This window comes from Pleurodeles waltl, chromosome 4_2 (genome assembly GCF_031143425.1).
Source record: "Pleurodeles waltl isolate 20211129_DDA chromosome 4_2, aPleWal1.hap1.20221129, whole genome shotgun sequence".
NCBI lineage: Eukaryota > Metazoa > Chordata > Amphibia > Caudata > Salamandridae > Pleurodeles > Pleurodeles waltl.
This window is the reverse complement of record NC_090443.1, coordinates 1022646118-1022661767: the sequence shown is the minus strand read 5'-3', so window position 1 is coordinate 1022661767 and position 15650 is coordinate 1022646118. Positions and strand designations below refer to the sequence as shown.

Below are 15650 nucleotides of genomic sequence, written 5' to 3'. Positions count from 1 at the left end.
TCATTCAGTTGCAAAATGGGCAAAGTACAGAAAATAGGGACAGCTATGGCAGGACCTTGGTGGTCAAAGCACAGCAGCTTTACTTGAACATTAAGCATAAAATCTTGAATCTTTCTGCTGAGTAGGCACACTCAGGTCCATCCTCACAAGGCAGAACGGAACCGGAAGTATTGTGGTTTGCTTCCACCCTTTGAGCTTTTTCTTCGTAATGTTGTGGCTTATGTGAGGCACAGGGTCAAAGTTACCTAACTTCAATTTTTTGAAAAATTGTTTGGCTGGGGTAAGTAAAAATGTTGAGTTAGATGGGACAGAGCTCATGTTGTAAGGACTGGGATGAGGAAGGTGGCTGTGTAGGTAATGCCACCTTAGGGTGACCATATCTTTAGGGGCACTTTTCCCGGTCGTAAATGTTTCACCTACGAATCAGTGATATCAGGTGTGTCAGTCTAATGAGTTCAACAGAAACAAAGTCTACAGAAACTAGAATCAATCATTGATGTTTCTACAGTTGTGAGTTTCTGCCGCGTCACAAGGTCGAGGTCCAGTGGAAAATGACAGGTGTGGCTTTATCTGGAAGTGCTGCCTTCAGATGACTGCACTGAAGATGACATGAGGCGGGCGTGCCCTTCAGCACTAGGTAGCAGTGGATTGCAAGTGTCACAACAACCTCAGTGCTGTTCCATCCTGCAATTGGATCTTCTGCGGTCACAGACTGGTTCAAAGTGGAGCCTCAAATAAGGTGTAGTGATTGCTTTCCCTTACATGTTTTCAGCAGTGCTTAATTTGAGCTGGTGGTTTCCAAGGGGGCTCCCCGACACTCACTTTTGGGGACCAGCACTTACTTTTCCTCACCAGACATTTACCAAGAGCATGAGAGGGAATAACACACAAAGTGGAAAGAAGAAAGAGAAACACTGAAAAACCGCCACACGGGCAGAAAGCGGAAGAGGGCAAGAACAAGCGAGAGGGGCAGGGCGTGTCTGGTGATGGATTAAAAAGGCATTGGGTGGATTCAAGATTATGCATCTTTACTATTCGGAGCACCGACTATTAATAGCACCGGCTGCACGTTTTGGGCACTCAGCCTTTACAATGTAAGTACTGGTTTGTAAGTGTCAAGACCTTTATCTAATATTAAAATAAAGATTTTACAAAAGACATTTAGCAAGTACTTTACAATGGATAGGCTGTAAGCAAAATTGCCTCTGCCCTGCCTTCATTAAAGGTACATGCAGCTCGAGTGTTTGTCGGTATCGGGCTAGACAGCGCATGCGCTGTCTTGAAGAGACATGTTGTTTACAATCTGTGGGTTTCAGCCCGCCCATAGGCTTACCAGTTGCTTACTATGTTGTTGCTCTCACAACCTTTGTCTATGTTTGTCCATGGCATGCATGCCTCATGCCTCGTCTTGTGAGTCCCCCTTCACCAGAGCATGGACCAAGTACTTGTATTCATCCACTGCGCCCATTTTAGGATCCACTTTTTTCTCTGTGTTTGAGCACTCGACACAAGTGTTCATGTTTTCTCTTGCTGTGTCCTCCGTTCAGTGTCAGCTGTTCTGAAATGAGAAGTGATGGTATCGGCCCACACTTGTGAGATTTATCAGTTTAATTCTCGGTGTTTATGTGTTCTCACACCATAACATTTCTTTTTGTTTATTTGTTGTCACAATGCTGAAAATATATAATCAATCAGTAATTTATTAAGGCCCTCATTCCGACCCTGGCGGTCCAAGACCACCAGGGCCACAGGCAACAGGCTGGCGGTGCTTCATTGCCCATTCTGACCGCAGCGGTAAAGCCGCGGTCAGAAAAGGGGATCCAGCGCCGCCATGGGGATTCCGACCCCCTTCCCGCCAGCCTGTTTCTGGCGGTTTTTACCGCCAGGAACAGGATGGCGGGAACGGGTGTCGTGGGGCCCCTGCCACTGGCATGGGCAGTGCAGGGGCCCCCTAACAGGGCCCCAGCATGATTTTCTCTGTCTGCATAGCAGACAGTGAAAATCGTGACGGGTGCTACTGCACCCGTCGCACACCTGCAACACCGCTGGCTCCATTCGGAGCCGGCTTCTGTGTTGCAGGCCCTTTCCCGCTGGGCCGGCGGGCGCTCCCTTGGCGGGCGCCCGCCGGCCCAGCGGGAAAGTCAGAATGGCCCCCGCGGTCTTTTGACCGCGGGGCGGCCAATTGGCGGTTCCCGCCAGGCGGGCGGCGACCGCCGCCCGCCCGGGTCAGAATGACCCCCTAAGTGTGCTACTCACCCGGAAAGGTCTCAAGGCGCTGGGGTGGGGGGAGGTGCTACTGCTCAAAGAGCCAGGTCTTAAGGCGCTTCCTGAAGGTCAGGAGGTCCTGGGTCAGATGTAGGTTGACGGGGAGGGAGTTCCAGGTTTTGGTGGCAAGGTGGGAGAAGGATCTGCCGCTGGTTGTGGTGTAGTGTATGCGGGGGACGGTTGCGAGGGCGAGGTTGGTGGAGCAGAGCTGGCGTGTCGGGATGTGGAAGTTAAGACGCTCGTTGAGGTAGGCCGGTCCGGCGTCGTGGAGAGCTTTGTGAGCGTGGACCAGGAATTTGAAGACGATCCTTTTGTTGATGGGGAGCCAGTGGAGGTCTCTGAGGTGGGCTGAGATGTGTTTGTTGTGAGGGAGGTTGAGGATGAGTCGTGCTGAGGCGTTTTGGATGCGCTGGAGTTTCTTCTGGAGCTTGGCCGTTGTTCCGGCGTAGAGGGCCTGCATGGGTGACCGTTCTTCTGGTTTCCACGGGGATCCATCTGAAGGTCTTGTGGAGCATGCGAAGAGTGTTGAAGCATGAGGATGAGATGGCGTTGACTGGCTGGGACATAGAGAGCGAAGAGTCCAGTATGAAGCCGAGGTTGCGTGTGTGGGTGATGGGCATTGGGGCCGACCCCAGAGTGGCAGGCCACCAGGAGTCATCCCATGCTGATCTGTTGGGCCCAAAGATGATGATCTCAGTCTTGCATATGTCACAAATTTTCACTTGTTGGAGCAACCATCATTTGATATGTACATAGATTGTTTCATGTACATGGGATAAATATACATGCTTTGTGCAGTAATTTCTGTCGTGGCGTTTTCTTTTTCTTTGTTTTTCCTTATTGGAAACACCTTTTTGGGTGTCCCTTAAAGAAATAAAGGTCCCTAACAAATAACTGATACTGGCAGGGCCTTTCTCTGTATGTATCTTATGCTACCCGGGCCCTGAGGTTTACTGGGTAACCCAATGGATTGGAATACTCTCTCATGTGCAGCGCAGGTCGTACGCTTTCTCTGTGGGTATCTGTGCTTCTCTCGCCTGCATAGTCTCAGATTCATAAGGCAGTGGCTGCCACACAAAAACAAGAATAATTTGTTCTGCAGATACCGAGGTTAAGAGCTCTTACCTAAATGGTATTGAGTTTATCCATTGATATAGAGTTTTCGAAAATAAAGATTTCTTGCGCAACATGAAACGTTTTTGATAAACTCAAGATGTTACAAATATTGCTTTGGTAGAAAACGGTTATTGCATGAACGCTACAACACCGCAGTGCAAAAGGAAACAACAGAGGTTTTAAGAAACTGTTGCATGTCAGAATGATATAAATGAATTTCCTGAGGCAGACAGTAGGTGGCACAATTTCCTCGCATTCGGAGAGAATCATGCTTCTCAATTATATTGGTGCGTCTGTTTGCCAGCCAGAGTACTCCGTTTCTATGGGAAATGTAGCACACGTCTCTTCACGTAAATCCACACGTAAATCATAATTACACTCCACAAAAATCCATTCCACACCATGCCACATAATTCCACAATACACCACCCAGTTCTATACCACACAATTCAACGCCACACAGTTCCACACCACACAACATAATTACACTCCACATACCACTCAACACCACATAATTCAACTCAGCATAATTATACTTCACTCCATGCCACAAAATTCCACTTCAAGGCTACGTTCCACATAAATACACTCCACACCATGCCACATGCAGGCAACTGCCTAATGTAAAATGAGCAAAGTTGGTCAAGAGAGTTACCCTAATCATTTCTTGACAAAACAATGGGTTGAAATAATGACTGAAAGTCCTTGTTCTAGGATGTACTCCCTGCCCTCTCTGAACCCCCAGGGTTAAGGGGTGGGTAGAAGTAAAAGGGGTCTAGGGGTGGGCATAGGTAAAGGAGGTATGTGTTATTTTATGGATTGGGTGTGTGTTGAGGTAAAGGGCTAAGGGTGATTTTAGGAACTACGCGATGCTAAAGCCCCTAGCAAACATGTTACTTCCCTCTCACACCGTGCTCCAGTGCCTAAAGTACTGCACTCCAGATGTTGTTGGACCCATTAAGCTAAACAAATGAATGAATGTATGAGTGAAGTTGAATGCTTCATTGTGGGGTCTTCACCGCAGCATGGTGGGCTACTCTCGTCAACGGTGGGCTTTGGAGGAGCTGTTAGGGAGGAGAGATCTGATCTCATGGCCAGGTCTGCCCACTTTGGAACTGAGGAACCGGGTTCGAGTCTCGGCTTTGGCTCGACATTCTGTGACTCGGGGAAAATCACTGCTTCTAAAAAAGTAATCTGACCTTTGGTAAAGTAATCCGGTGCTCATGCAAAACACTTTAATACAAAACTGAAAAAACGGTGAAAGTGTGGTCAAGTTGGTATCTCGTGTTAGAAAAAAGTTTAATTTTCTCTATTTTTATGAGAAATTTCTCTTTGCAATAGCCAGGGAATTGGACGAAATGTAGGGCCTGATTTTTTTTGTCGGGGAGGGTTACTCCCGTCCACCACATTCCGATCCCATAACAGCCTATGGAGCTCGTAACATGGCGGACGGGATATCCGTCACGTTTGTGACCAAGTGACATGTCCGCCAAACTGTAAATCAGGCCCTTGATCTAATCTAAATTGTGTCATGGGAACTACATTTTTCCGTTTACTGATACCTCCATAGTGCTCATTGAGACTAGCACTGGCAAAGTCAATAGGACTGGCGTACAACAGAAAGTGCCTGGATGCCTCCGTGAAGTGGCCCCGCAGAGATGACCAACGCACGTTCCGAGAGTGAACAATGTTCTTCTTTATTTAAGTTTATCAGTGACAGGAAACAGGTCCATCGGCAATGACCCCCCCCCCAGGCTCAACTGACATGAATCAGTTCTACACATCGCAGACGCAATAGAACTCAACCATGTCATAATGCCCCAACACTCTATCACACCAAGCACAAACACACACAACACATCCCCCCCTTATCTTAAAAAAAACTTAACACATTAATGAAGAACACGCACAATACAAACAAGCAACCCAGACCATCTCTGTCTCTAAATACCTTGGGAACTTATTATTTATCCCAACACAAAATCCTTCAACTAACAAGGAGGTGTAACCTTCCTCTTTCCCGCTCTGTTGGAAGTTCCCATCTCAAAATCCGATACTTGCCCCTTACCTCCTGCCCATCCTTCACACTCATTATCACCGCCTTCACAATCATTAACACATCCTCACAATTATCCACCACATTTGCTCGACCAAGATTAGAAGAACAATCAGAATTAGAAGAACAATCAGAATTAGAAGAACCATCCTCCTCATCCTCCAACAAGTCAAAAGTTTTCCTCTCATCCATTTTTCCATCCAAACCACCCTCACAACTCCTAATGTTCTGTCCATCATTATGCAGTGAACACGTTTAAGATTCCAGACTCTACCGTCACTCAATCTAATAGCGTTATGCAGCACCTCCATCACTTGCTCTGGCCCAAAGTACTGACTCTCACCCTTCCCACCCCTATAGGTTTTTTTCACACGAACCCAATCTCCTACACTGATCTTGAAAGTTATCACACTGTGCAACTTATCATAAAAAGATTTATTATTTTCCTGTGATCTGTTCAAACAATCCTTCACCAACTCTGGGGACCAACGTCTAATTCCAGTATCCACCAACCAAGCAGGATTATAATTTCCTCTTGGATTCCTTCCACTCATAATCACAAAAGGACTTAACCCAGTAGTACTGTTCTCAGTAACTCTGTATGCCCAAACGGCCTTAAACACAGCAGTATTAAGAATGGCTGACTCTATTAAACCTTTCCACAGTGCCATTACCACTGGGATTATACAGGGATGTAGTTTTGTGCTTGATACCTACTCTCTCAAAATGCGTCTTTGCTGCATCAGAAACTAATTGGACACCATTGTCGCTCAACAAACTTGCCGGAATACCCTAAAACAAAAACGTTCTGTCAATAAATTCCAAAACTGTAGTAGTGTTAGCCTTTTCTATTATTCCAATCTCCGGCCATTTAGAATACAAATCCATTAGCACAGTTACATACTCTTGTGCTTCACCTACCGGACCAAACAAATCCACAGCTACACACTCCCATGGCTGTTTAGGTAAAATCATTTGCTCCATAGGTGGTCTCAAAGTGCATAAACTTTTATCGGCTGTAGAACACACTCCACAAGACCTGACAAATCTTTCCACAGCCTTATCCACACCCAGCTATCAAAATAAATCCTTAACAATAGATTTGGGGCCAGATGTAGCAAACATTTTGCATGGTGCAAACTGCGAAAATCCATGCAAAATGCCTTTTGCGATGCACATTCACAATTTGCGAGTCGGTACAGCGAATGCGGTCGCAAAGCAATTCGCACTTACCACCAGTGTCACACTGGTGGTAACCAATTCGCAGAAGGGAAGGGGTCCCCAGGGGACCCCTTCCCCTTTGTGAATGTTGCCAAAAAGGGTTTTTCAGAGCAGGCAGTGGTCCAATGGACCACTGCCTACTCTGAAAAACCGAAACCACATGCTTTCGTTATTTTTTTTATTTTGCAACTCGTTTTCCTTTAAGGAAAACGGGCTGCAAAATAAATAAATAAATGCTTTATTTAAAAAGCAGTCACAGACATGGAGGTCTGCTGTCTTCAGCAGGCCACCATCCCTGTGAGTGCAGGGACTCGCTATGGGGTCGCAAAATGCGACCCATCTCATTAATATTAATGAGGTGGGTGTTTGCGACCCCATAGCGGCTCGCAGTCGGTGTCTGAGACACCGTACTGCATCCGATTTTGCAAATCGTAAATTGCGAGTCGCACCGACTCGCAATTTCCGATTCGCTAAATTGGAAAATGCTACATCTGGCCCTTGGTCGTGACGATGCCAAAGTGACCCTCATGATACAGTTCCAAAATCATCTCCATTACCGCACATGGAGGAATAATTTTAACTCCCCTCAGAATAACATCCTCATCCACCGAAAGTTCCGACCTAACTTCCCAAAAGTACCTACAAGATTCTGTCAACTGATCCTTCCTAGGCCACCCTTCCAAAACATACTTCAAAACAGACTGCAACACTACATCTCCTTCCATCCCCTTCCCCCAAAATTATTTTTTTAGAGCAGGTCTACCAGAGTCATGTATTAGGGCAGTACTGAAATCATTCCATGGATCATCAACACATTTCTATAATGGACTAGGCAATCTAGACAAACAATCAGCCACCCGATTATTCTTACCAGTTACATACACCATGCAGTACATAAAGTCTTTCATGCGCATGGACAAACTTGCAAATCTCGCTGAAGCCAATACACTGCCCTCGCACATGAGTAGCATGATCAAGGGTTTATGGTCACATGGAACTGTCACCTCCTTACCCCACACAAACGCAGGGAAATGTTCCAATGCCCAGGCACAGGCCAAGGCCTCCTTTTCAATGACCGGATACTTCTCCTCAGAAGGTGACAAGGATCTGGAAGCAAACATAATTATCCTTTCCTTTCCATCCCTGTCTTTTTGAGATAAAACTGTTCATAGTCTTTTGTTGCTAGCATCCGTAGTTACAAAAGTATCTGGCTCCGGGTCAAAATTTCCCAAATTAGCCACTTTACTTAACTCACTCTTGACCCTGATAAATACTTGCTCACAAAGTTCATTCCACACAAACCGTGTATTTCTTTTGAGGAAAAGCCTCATATTGTAATCCTTCTCTGCGAAATTCGAAACAAATTGCGCGCAAAACTCAGCCATTCCCAGGAACAATCTCACATCATCCTTGCTTGTGGGAGTTGGCGCATTAACAATAGCATCTTCCAACGACAATTTAGGTTTCACTCCTTCACCACTGATCTCATGCCCCAAATAATCCACACTCTTGCATTTACTCAACTCCACCGTCAACCCCTTGCTTTCCAACACCTCCAACACATGCGGCAATCTTCCATCATGCACATTCCTACCCTCCCCGAACACCAAAATGTCATCCTGGAAATACGTCACCCCCTTGCACCTTCCAAACAACTTATACATCAAACGCTTAAAAACAGCAGCAGCTGACACCAGTCCAAATGGCATTCTCTTATACTGGAAACACCCAAAAGGTGTTATGAAGGCTATAAGTTCCTTTGAATTGGCAGAAAGTGGAATCTGATGGTAGGCCGCAGACAGGTCTATTGTTGAAAACCAATGAGCCCTCTTAAGACTGGAAACCATTTCGGTGATTTTCGGCAACGGAAAACGATCAATAACAATATTGTCATTTAAATACCGTAAGTCAATGCATAGCCTAATATTTCCGTTGCTGCTACATGCTATTACCACAGGTGAAATCCATTCAGAACTTTCTATAGGTTTGATGACATCCATCTGCATTAACTTGTCCAATTACTTTGACACGTCATCTCTTGTCATTATTGGCACTAATCTCAGCTTGTGAATCTTCAGTACAACACTGTTTTTATTACAATATCATGTTCAAAACCTATTAACCTTCCCAGTTGTTTGCCAAAGACTTTAGGGAATTACTTATCCATTTCTACGGCTAATAAATGACCATCATTCACCACCATCACCTTCTCCTTGCCATTCGGATCCAAAATAATTTGTAATTGTCCTTGATCTTTTCACCCAAGCACAGATGGCCCACTCTTTGCTACATACAATTTCCCTCTGGCACACCTGTTTTTGAATGAGAACTGTAGCTATCTGAATCCTAATAAATCAATCTTCCCTCCAGTATAACTTTCAAGTTGTATATCCGTTTGCAATAAATGTGTGCCGATTTTATCCACAAATGTCTTTTTCCATACCTCCTCACTAATTATGGTGAATGGTGAACCAGAGTCTGTATACATCACAATAGGAATACCTCCTACTTCCATTTCGCACACCGGTTTTCCCTTTATATTTTCATCAGTTATGTTCAAAACAAAATTTCCTTCCTCCACAGCACCTCTGGATTCGACATTTCTTTCCTCCATATCACTACCCGTCTGGTCACTGCCTTCATATATGCACTTAATTATCTTCTTTATACTTCTGCATACTCATGCAAAGTGGCCCACAATGCCACACTTGCTACACTTCAGTTTTAAAGCTGGGCATGTTTTAGCGAGTGCCTGATGCTCCTTGCTGTCGCACCAATAACATCTCCGTTCACCATTCCTGCTCTGTGAAGTTTTCTGCTCCTTCGCAAATTTTCGGTTTGTCACTTTATAAACACAGTCATCACAAGCACTTTTCTCAGATGACTTTAATTCGGAAGCACACCTTTCGGAAATTCCCACCTTCCGTACTATAGCCAAAACATCCTCAAGTGGAGAATCACCATTGATCCACAACCTTTCTTGGATGGATCGATTGTTACAATGCATAACAAGTTGGTCTCTTATTAGATCATGATGGATCGCACCAAATCTGCAGTCAATTGCCAACACCGTCAAATTTGCAACATAGTCATCCACAGACTATCCTTTCTAATGTTTTCGTTGAAAAAATGTATATCTAACAATACCTATGCAAACCTTAGGTACAAAGTACCTATCAGGATCCTGTATTGCCGCTCCAAAAACACATATATCACCACTCGCAGAACATTTCGGCATTTTATTGTATGTCTTTAATCCAATTGGACCTAACAAGTGTAATAAAATTCTCTTCTTTTGTTCTGCAGTCATTTTATGTCTTCATCAACTGCACTAAGGTAGTTATTAAAATAGTCCTTCCATTCCATCCACTTGATGGTTGGCGTACTTCCCGCAAACCAAAACGCTTGTGGAGGAATAATTGTAAAATTAGGTTGTGACATACTGTACTATCCCAGTGATCAATTCCAAGGTAAACGTATTGCTGCTGATCCAACTGAATTCCTTGCTTTATTCAGCTCCTTTTATACTGAACTGTTTATGGTGCTTGACCTGTTTCCAAACTGATGCAGATATTGTGTGCCCACAAAAAAAACAATAATAATAACAATAAACGCGAATTACGCGTTTTTTAGAAATAAAAGTAGTGTTGTTGCCATGGACTGTACAGAATGAAGGCAACAAATATGCCAGTATGCCAGAGAAAAAAAAACATCAGCCCAGTACAATGGTTTCCGCTCGCACGTTCTCCACTTTACAGCTCACACGCGACTTAACCGTTAACAATAATTATTTAAAAAATAATTGTAATAAATACTGGCAAAATTCCTCACCGACTTCCATAGCAGTCAACGTCGCCGCAATCAACAATACGCATTGTGTTCAGTGAAACGTGTAGTCGGCTTTCCTCATGCTCAAGTCCTTAGCGTGTTACCAAGGTGACGCTTGACGCGTCTCCAAGGCAAAGTTCAATACAATGGTTTCCGCTCGCACGTTCACTTCGCAATAACGCGCGTGCGGCTTAACTGTGAAAAAAAAAACAAAGTGTAGTAATACTTGGCTGGCAGCACTTCTCACCGATATACTCCCGGTAATTACTCCTTGTCAATCCAGAGGTAACAGTATGTGCAGTTTCAAATGGCACGCAGCACGCATCATCAGTTTCCCCGTCGCTTCAGTCTTTTCCACAAGGAGTGAAAAGCGCCTTCTTCGACTTCAACCACCACGTCGCCAAATTGAAGTGGCCCCGCAGAGACGACCAACGCACGTTCCGACAGTAAACAATGTACTTCTTTATTTAAGTTTATCAGTTACAGAAAACAGGTCCATCGGCAATGACCCCCCAGGCTCAAGTGTCATGAATCAGTTCTACACATCGCACACGCAATAGAACTCATCCATGTCATAATGCCCCAACACTCCATAACATAAAGCACAAACACACACAACACTCCGTCCATGCAGCGAGGAGTTGAGCGGCCTGAGACTCTGCTCACTGGCGTCCCTACGAAACAGTTACACCAGTGGACTTTGACTCCAATGTCACTGACAGCTCCGCAAAGCAGTTTCTAGGAGCTGCTCTCGTCAGATGACACAATTCCCATGCACCGAAGGCAATGCAGTATCATAGCCCGTTATTCATAGGCTTGACCTTTAGCCATGCTGCACAGCCAAACTGCTGTACACTATGACCAAAAGATACTGGAAAATCGAAAATATTTTTTTCTATGGGTGTGTCCTATTGACTTTGTCAATGCTTGTTTTTAATTTACAGGCTTGATCACTTGACACAAAATGTGTGTGATTCCGGGCAGATTACTGCCTTCGTGTGCACAAAAAATTTACATTTGTGAAATGTAATACGAAGGTCAATTTTTAGAAATACACTTCATGTAATTCCAATGAGTGGAGCACTGCTTGATATGTCTGAGGTGTGCTCTTTCAAACCCTGTTAATTTATGGCGCTTTATTGACCTATGGCAAAGTCTGAGCTCTAAACACCACTGCACGGGCCCAGATGGGGGACATATTTATGAGAGGCTTGCGCCACTGAAGCATCACTTTTGGCGGTGCAAAGCTCTCAACCATCTCTACGAGGCCACGCAAAACCTCTTCATATGGCGTTGAACGGCCTCATAGAGAGTAAAATAAAGCAGCACAAGTCGCTGTGTTGCCTTACTCTGTGCCAGGAGACGTTCCATGGACATTGCAGTGGGTTTTCCCAGGCAAACCCATGGATTTTGACGCTGTCCCAGATTTACTCAATCACGTAAACCTGGGGCAGCGCCAAAAACCTTACGCATCTCAAAGTGATACTTTATCTCCTAATTTTTTCCTCTTTCCATGTGTGCTGCGTTCTGCAGCGCACCTAGAAAGAGAAAAAGGCCTCTCTGGGTTGTTTTTGTTTTTCCTGCACAAAAACAATCCTGCAAACAACGTATATCAAGGGTGCCTGCGTTGGCGCTAGGAAGCCAATCGTGCCAGCACAGAGGGAAGGGACAGGAATGCACTGTGTTGCATTAATACTGTGCATTCCTGCCCTTTCACATTTGCATAGGGCAGCGCAGCAAGAAGACTTGTGGCGCTGCCATACGCCAGTTGCCCATTAATAAACCCCAGGGTTTTTAGGAGGAGGGTCAAATCTGTTACAGTCAAGAACTGCCACATACTAGGGTGAAGCTTGACTGAACCCCAAGTTTATCTCTCCAAGTATGAGATCTAACACCCTGCTCTTTTGATGTCAGCAGAGATTGGCAGAAGACAAAGTATGACCTCACTTCAGAACCTCTCCTTTCAGATCCTGAAGTAAAAATGGCGTCGCCGGAGATGGTGCCCAGTGGGGTCCTTCTAACAACTCTTCCTGGCACTACGGTCATCCATCTTCCAGGCCCAAGTCAAGAGATTCAGAGGCGATTCATGAGAGGAGAACCTAAGGCGCTCGGGGTAAGTTATGGCATCTGCATCTCCAGGGGAAGGGAACGGATGGTGCACAGGGACATTGGGGAGGAAGGAAGAAACAACTTACTTCCAGATCTAGGCATTTTTTAAATCAGTTCTGTGCATTCTGGGACTTGTAGTCTTATTTAAATTGAGCCTGTTGGACTAGTATAACTAGAAACAATAATATGGAAGTCCAAGACTGGAAGAATAGTGTCCTAGTGGTGACTCTGAGTCATATGGTGACTATAGAAGAAAGCAAGATGGCATCTGTGCTGAATATGTACAACAAACATTGGCAAAGCCAGTAGGTATGGTTTAAATATGCTGTACCCTGCACTCACTCGGTCACCTCTCACCCTAGACTTATACACACAAACACTCTTCACTGTACACCTCACATGGGCCCACCGCAACCCCTGCAGTCACATGTGCTTTCCGCTTACCCCACACTCACATCAGCACACTGATCCAGTTGCACTTGCACACTCCTCACTATGCACTTACACAGGCACACTTCTGAACCTATACACACCTGGTATCCAGCAATCAGACAGGTAGACCCCAGCACTCACACAGCCACAACGCTCAGCCTGCACTCACATGGATGCCCTGTTCACACTAGACTCACATGGGCACACCACTCACCCAGCACTCACATGGCTGCACCACTCAACCTGCACTCACATGGGTGCACCACTCAACCTGCACTCACATGGGTGCACCACTCAACCTGCACTCACATGGGTGCACCACTCACCCAGCACTCACATGGCTGCACCACTCACCCAGCACTCACATGGGTGCACCACTCAACCTGCACTCACATGGGTGCACCACTCAACCTGCACTCACATGGGTGCACCACTCACCCAGCACTCACATGGGTGCACCACTCAACCTGCACTCACATGGGTGCACCACTCAACCTGCACTCACATGGGTGCACCACTCAACCTGCACTCACATGGCTGCACCACTCAGCCTGCACTCACATGGATGCCCTGTTCACACTAGACTCACATGGGCACACCACTCACCCAGCACTCACATGGCTGCACCACTCACCCAGCACTCACATGGCTGCACCACTCACCCAGCACTCACATGGCTGCACCACTCACCCAGCACTCACATGGCTGCACCACTCACCCAGCACTCACATGGCTGCACTGCTCACCGAACACTGATACAACCTGGCAAATGGTGGCAGCAGTGCATAGAATGAAGAAAGGAAGATATTGTGGCCATGTATGGGTCAACTCACCACTTGGGAATACATGAACAGCGAGAAGTTAAGGGGTACAGCCACCAAGTTAAAGTCACAAGTGAGGAAAATCTTAGTAGGGGTGCAAACTGGCAAGGACCAGAGACAAAAGGTGGGGATGAGATAGTTGGAGAAAGGGAACAGAAAGACAAATAGCGCCCGAATGTAGGCAGCGTAGGCCAATAGAAGTGTTCTGAACCCCACTATGCCACTCTCCCCGGATTGCAGTAGGTACCCTGCCAACAAGGGCCAGGGCTCCCTGCTACCATGAGATGGTTCCTTGCTGAAGTTGCATCCTTCCTTGCCACTCAGAACGAAAATCTGGGCCCCCTTGTGCACGACTGTGGTATTACAAGACTCTGTACCCCGTCTGCGTTAATCCCAGGCTCCTCTGTGGCGGCGCTGAGGTCAGTGGGGAGGGGAGAGCGGGCTGAAGCTGCGTAGGCCCAGGGGCGTAGCCTGATCGGTCAGACTTAGGGGGTGTGAGCTTCAGATTTTCCGACAATCACACTGGCATATAATGTTAAAGTACATTATACGACAAGCCGGGTGCATGAGAGGGGCTTAAGAGGCAGTGGAAAGGGAGAGGTATGCACATTGGTAGAAGTTCTAACTGAGAGAAGCACATTACTTTGTAAAATATTGAAAAACTTGTAGGGCCTGCAAAACAGAGATGAGAGAGAGTGTGTGTTTTTGTCAGTGTGTACATAAATGCCAGGTGAAATACGACAGACACCTCAACCTACCCGACTGAAAGCAACAGAAGCCAACTATTCTTCAGAAAATACATTTATTGGGGGGCGCGTGCAACAGCCCAAATCCCCCCTCTGAAGGTACACCCCTGCGTAGGTGTTGCATCTTTGAATTTTAACTGCTGCTAAGTGTGTGAGGGTAGACACAAAGCTGGTTTGGCACTGTGAGTGGGTGTGCATCCCCAGCCTGCCTCCTGCACTCCTGCCACGTTAGCGGCACAGATGAAAACAGACTGATCCTGCAGCATCACCACGGTGGACACTTAATCCTAAAATAGTATCTTACTAGTGATGAAGCTCTTTCACAAGTGTCCATCCACACTCTATAAATCAGAGAACAAGTCTTCCAGTGAAAAATGCAGTTGTCAACCTCTGTAACTGTCACATCGGATACCCTTAGTAAAACAAATAGTGCACAATGGCTGAGTAAACTTGACTGATAACTTTGTCAACAAAAGCACCTCTTTCTCTGCCCACTGAATAAAAAACTTGAGAAGCTGGCATCCCATTGAAATTGATACCTGAATCGAGGTGCTTCACATAAAATTTAAGAATTTACAACTCTGGCAATAATGGTCCTACCCCATTGCACTAGTGCAAAATACAATACTAAGTTAACTTAGGTGCCTAAACCTCTTGCTTTTCAGCTGCCAGGAAACCTCCTAAATAACACACAGAACTCAAAACAAAGGGAAGCACTCAGAAGTTAGTGTAGTCTTTGATCCTTTTGTCACACTTCAAATGAATGGAATCCCAAATGTCTGCGATCCTATGCTGTAAAAAAGGGTATAATCAATATTTATTCTTCAATCTCATCACAAACACCATACCAGCCTACACGTTTCGTCCTACAAGGGACTTCTTCAAGGGCTATAAACAATTAAAATACTCAAAAGAGCAAACACATAAAAAATATATATACATTTCACATTGCACAATAGCAAGCAACCAAAATCATGCATTGCTAATGAACAATTTAAAAATATTCCTCTTTACTCATGATATATTCATTTACTGTAATCATAGTAATGTATTCAT

At 45.5% G+C, this 15650-nt stretch overlaps 1 protein-coding gene across 2 annotated transcripts in view; it reads left to right on the top strand.

Moving 5' to 3' along the window:
• Positions 1-589: 589 nt before the first annotated feature.
• LOC138293612 (membrane-spanning 4-domains subfamily A member 4A-like) overlaps positions 590-15650 on the top strand; it is a 55624-nt gene continuing 40563 nt past the window's right edge. The window contains exons 1-2 of one of the 2 annotated variants that reach the window (XM_069232885.1): positions 590-739; positions 12454-12599. In XM_069232885.1, coding sequence (XP_069088986.1) covers positions 12468-12599 — 132 coding nt within the window. In that variant the 5' untranslated portion in view covers positions 590-739; positions 12454-12467. Of the gene's footprint in view, positions 1095-12453; positions 12600-15650 lie in introns of both variants that reach the window. The other variant, XM_069232886.1, reaches the window with a different exon arrangement.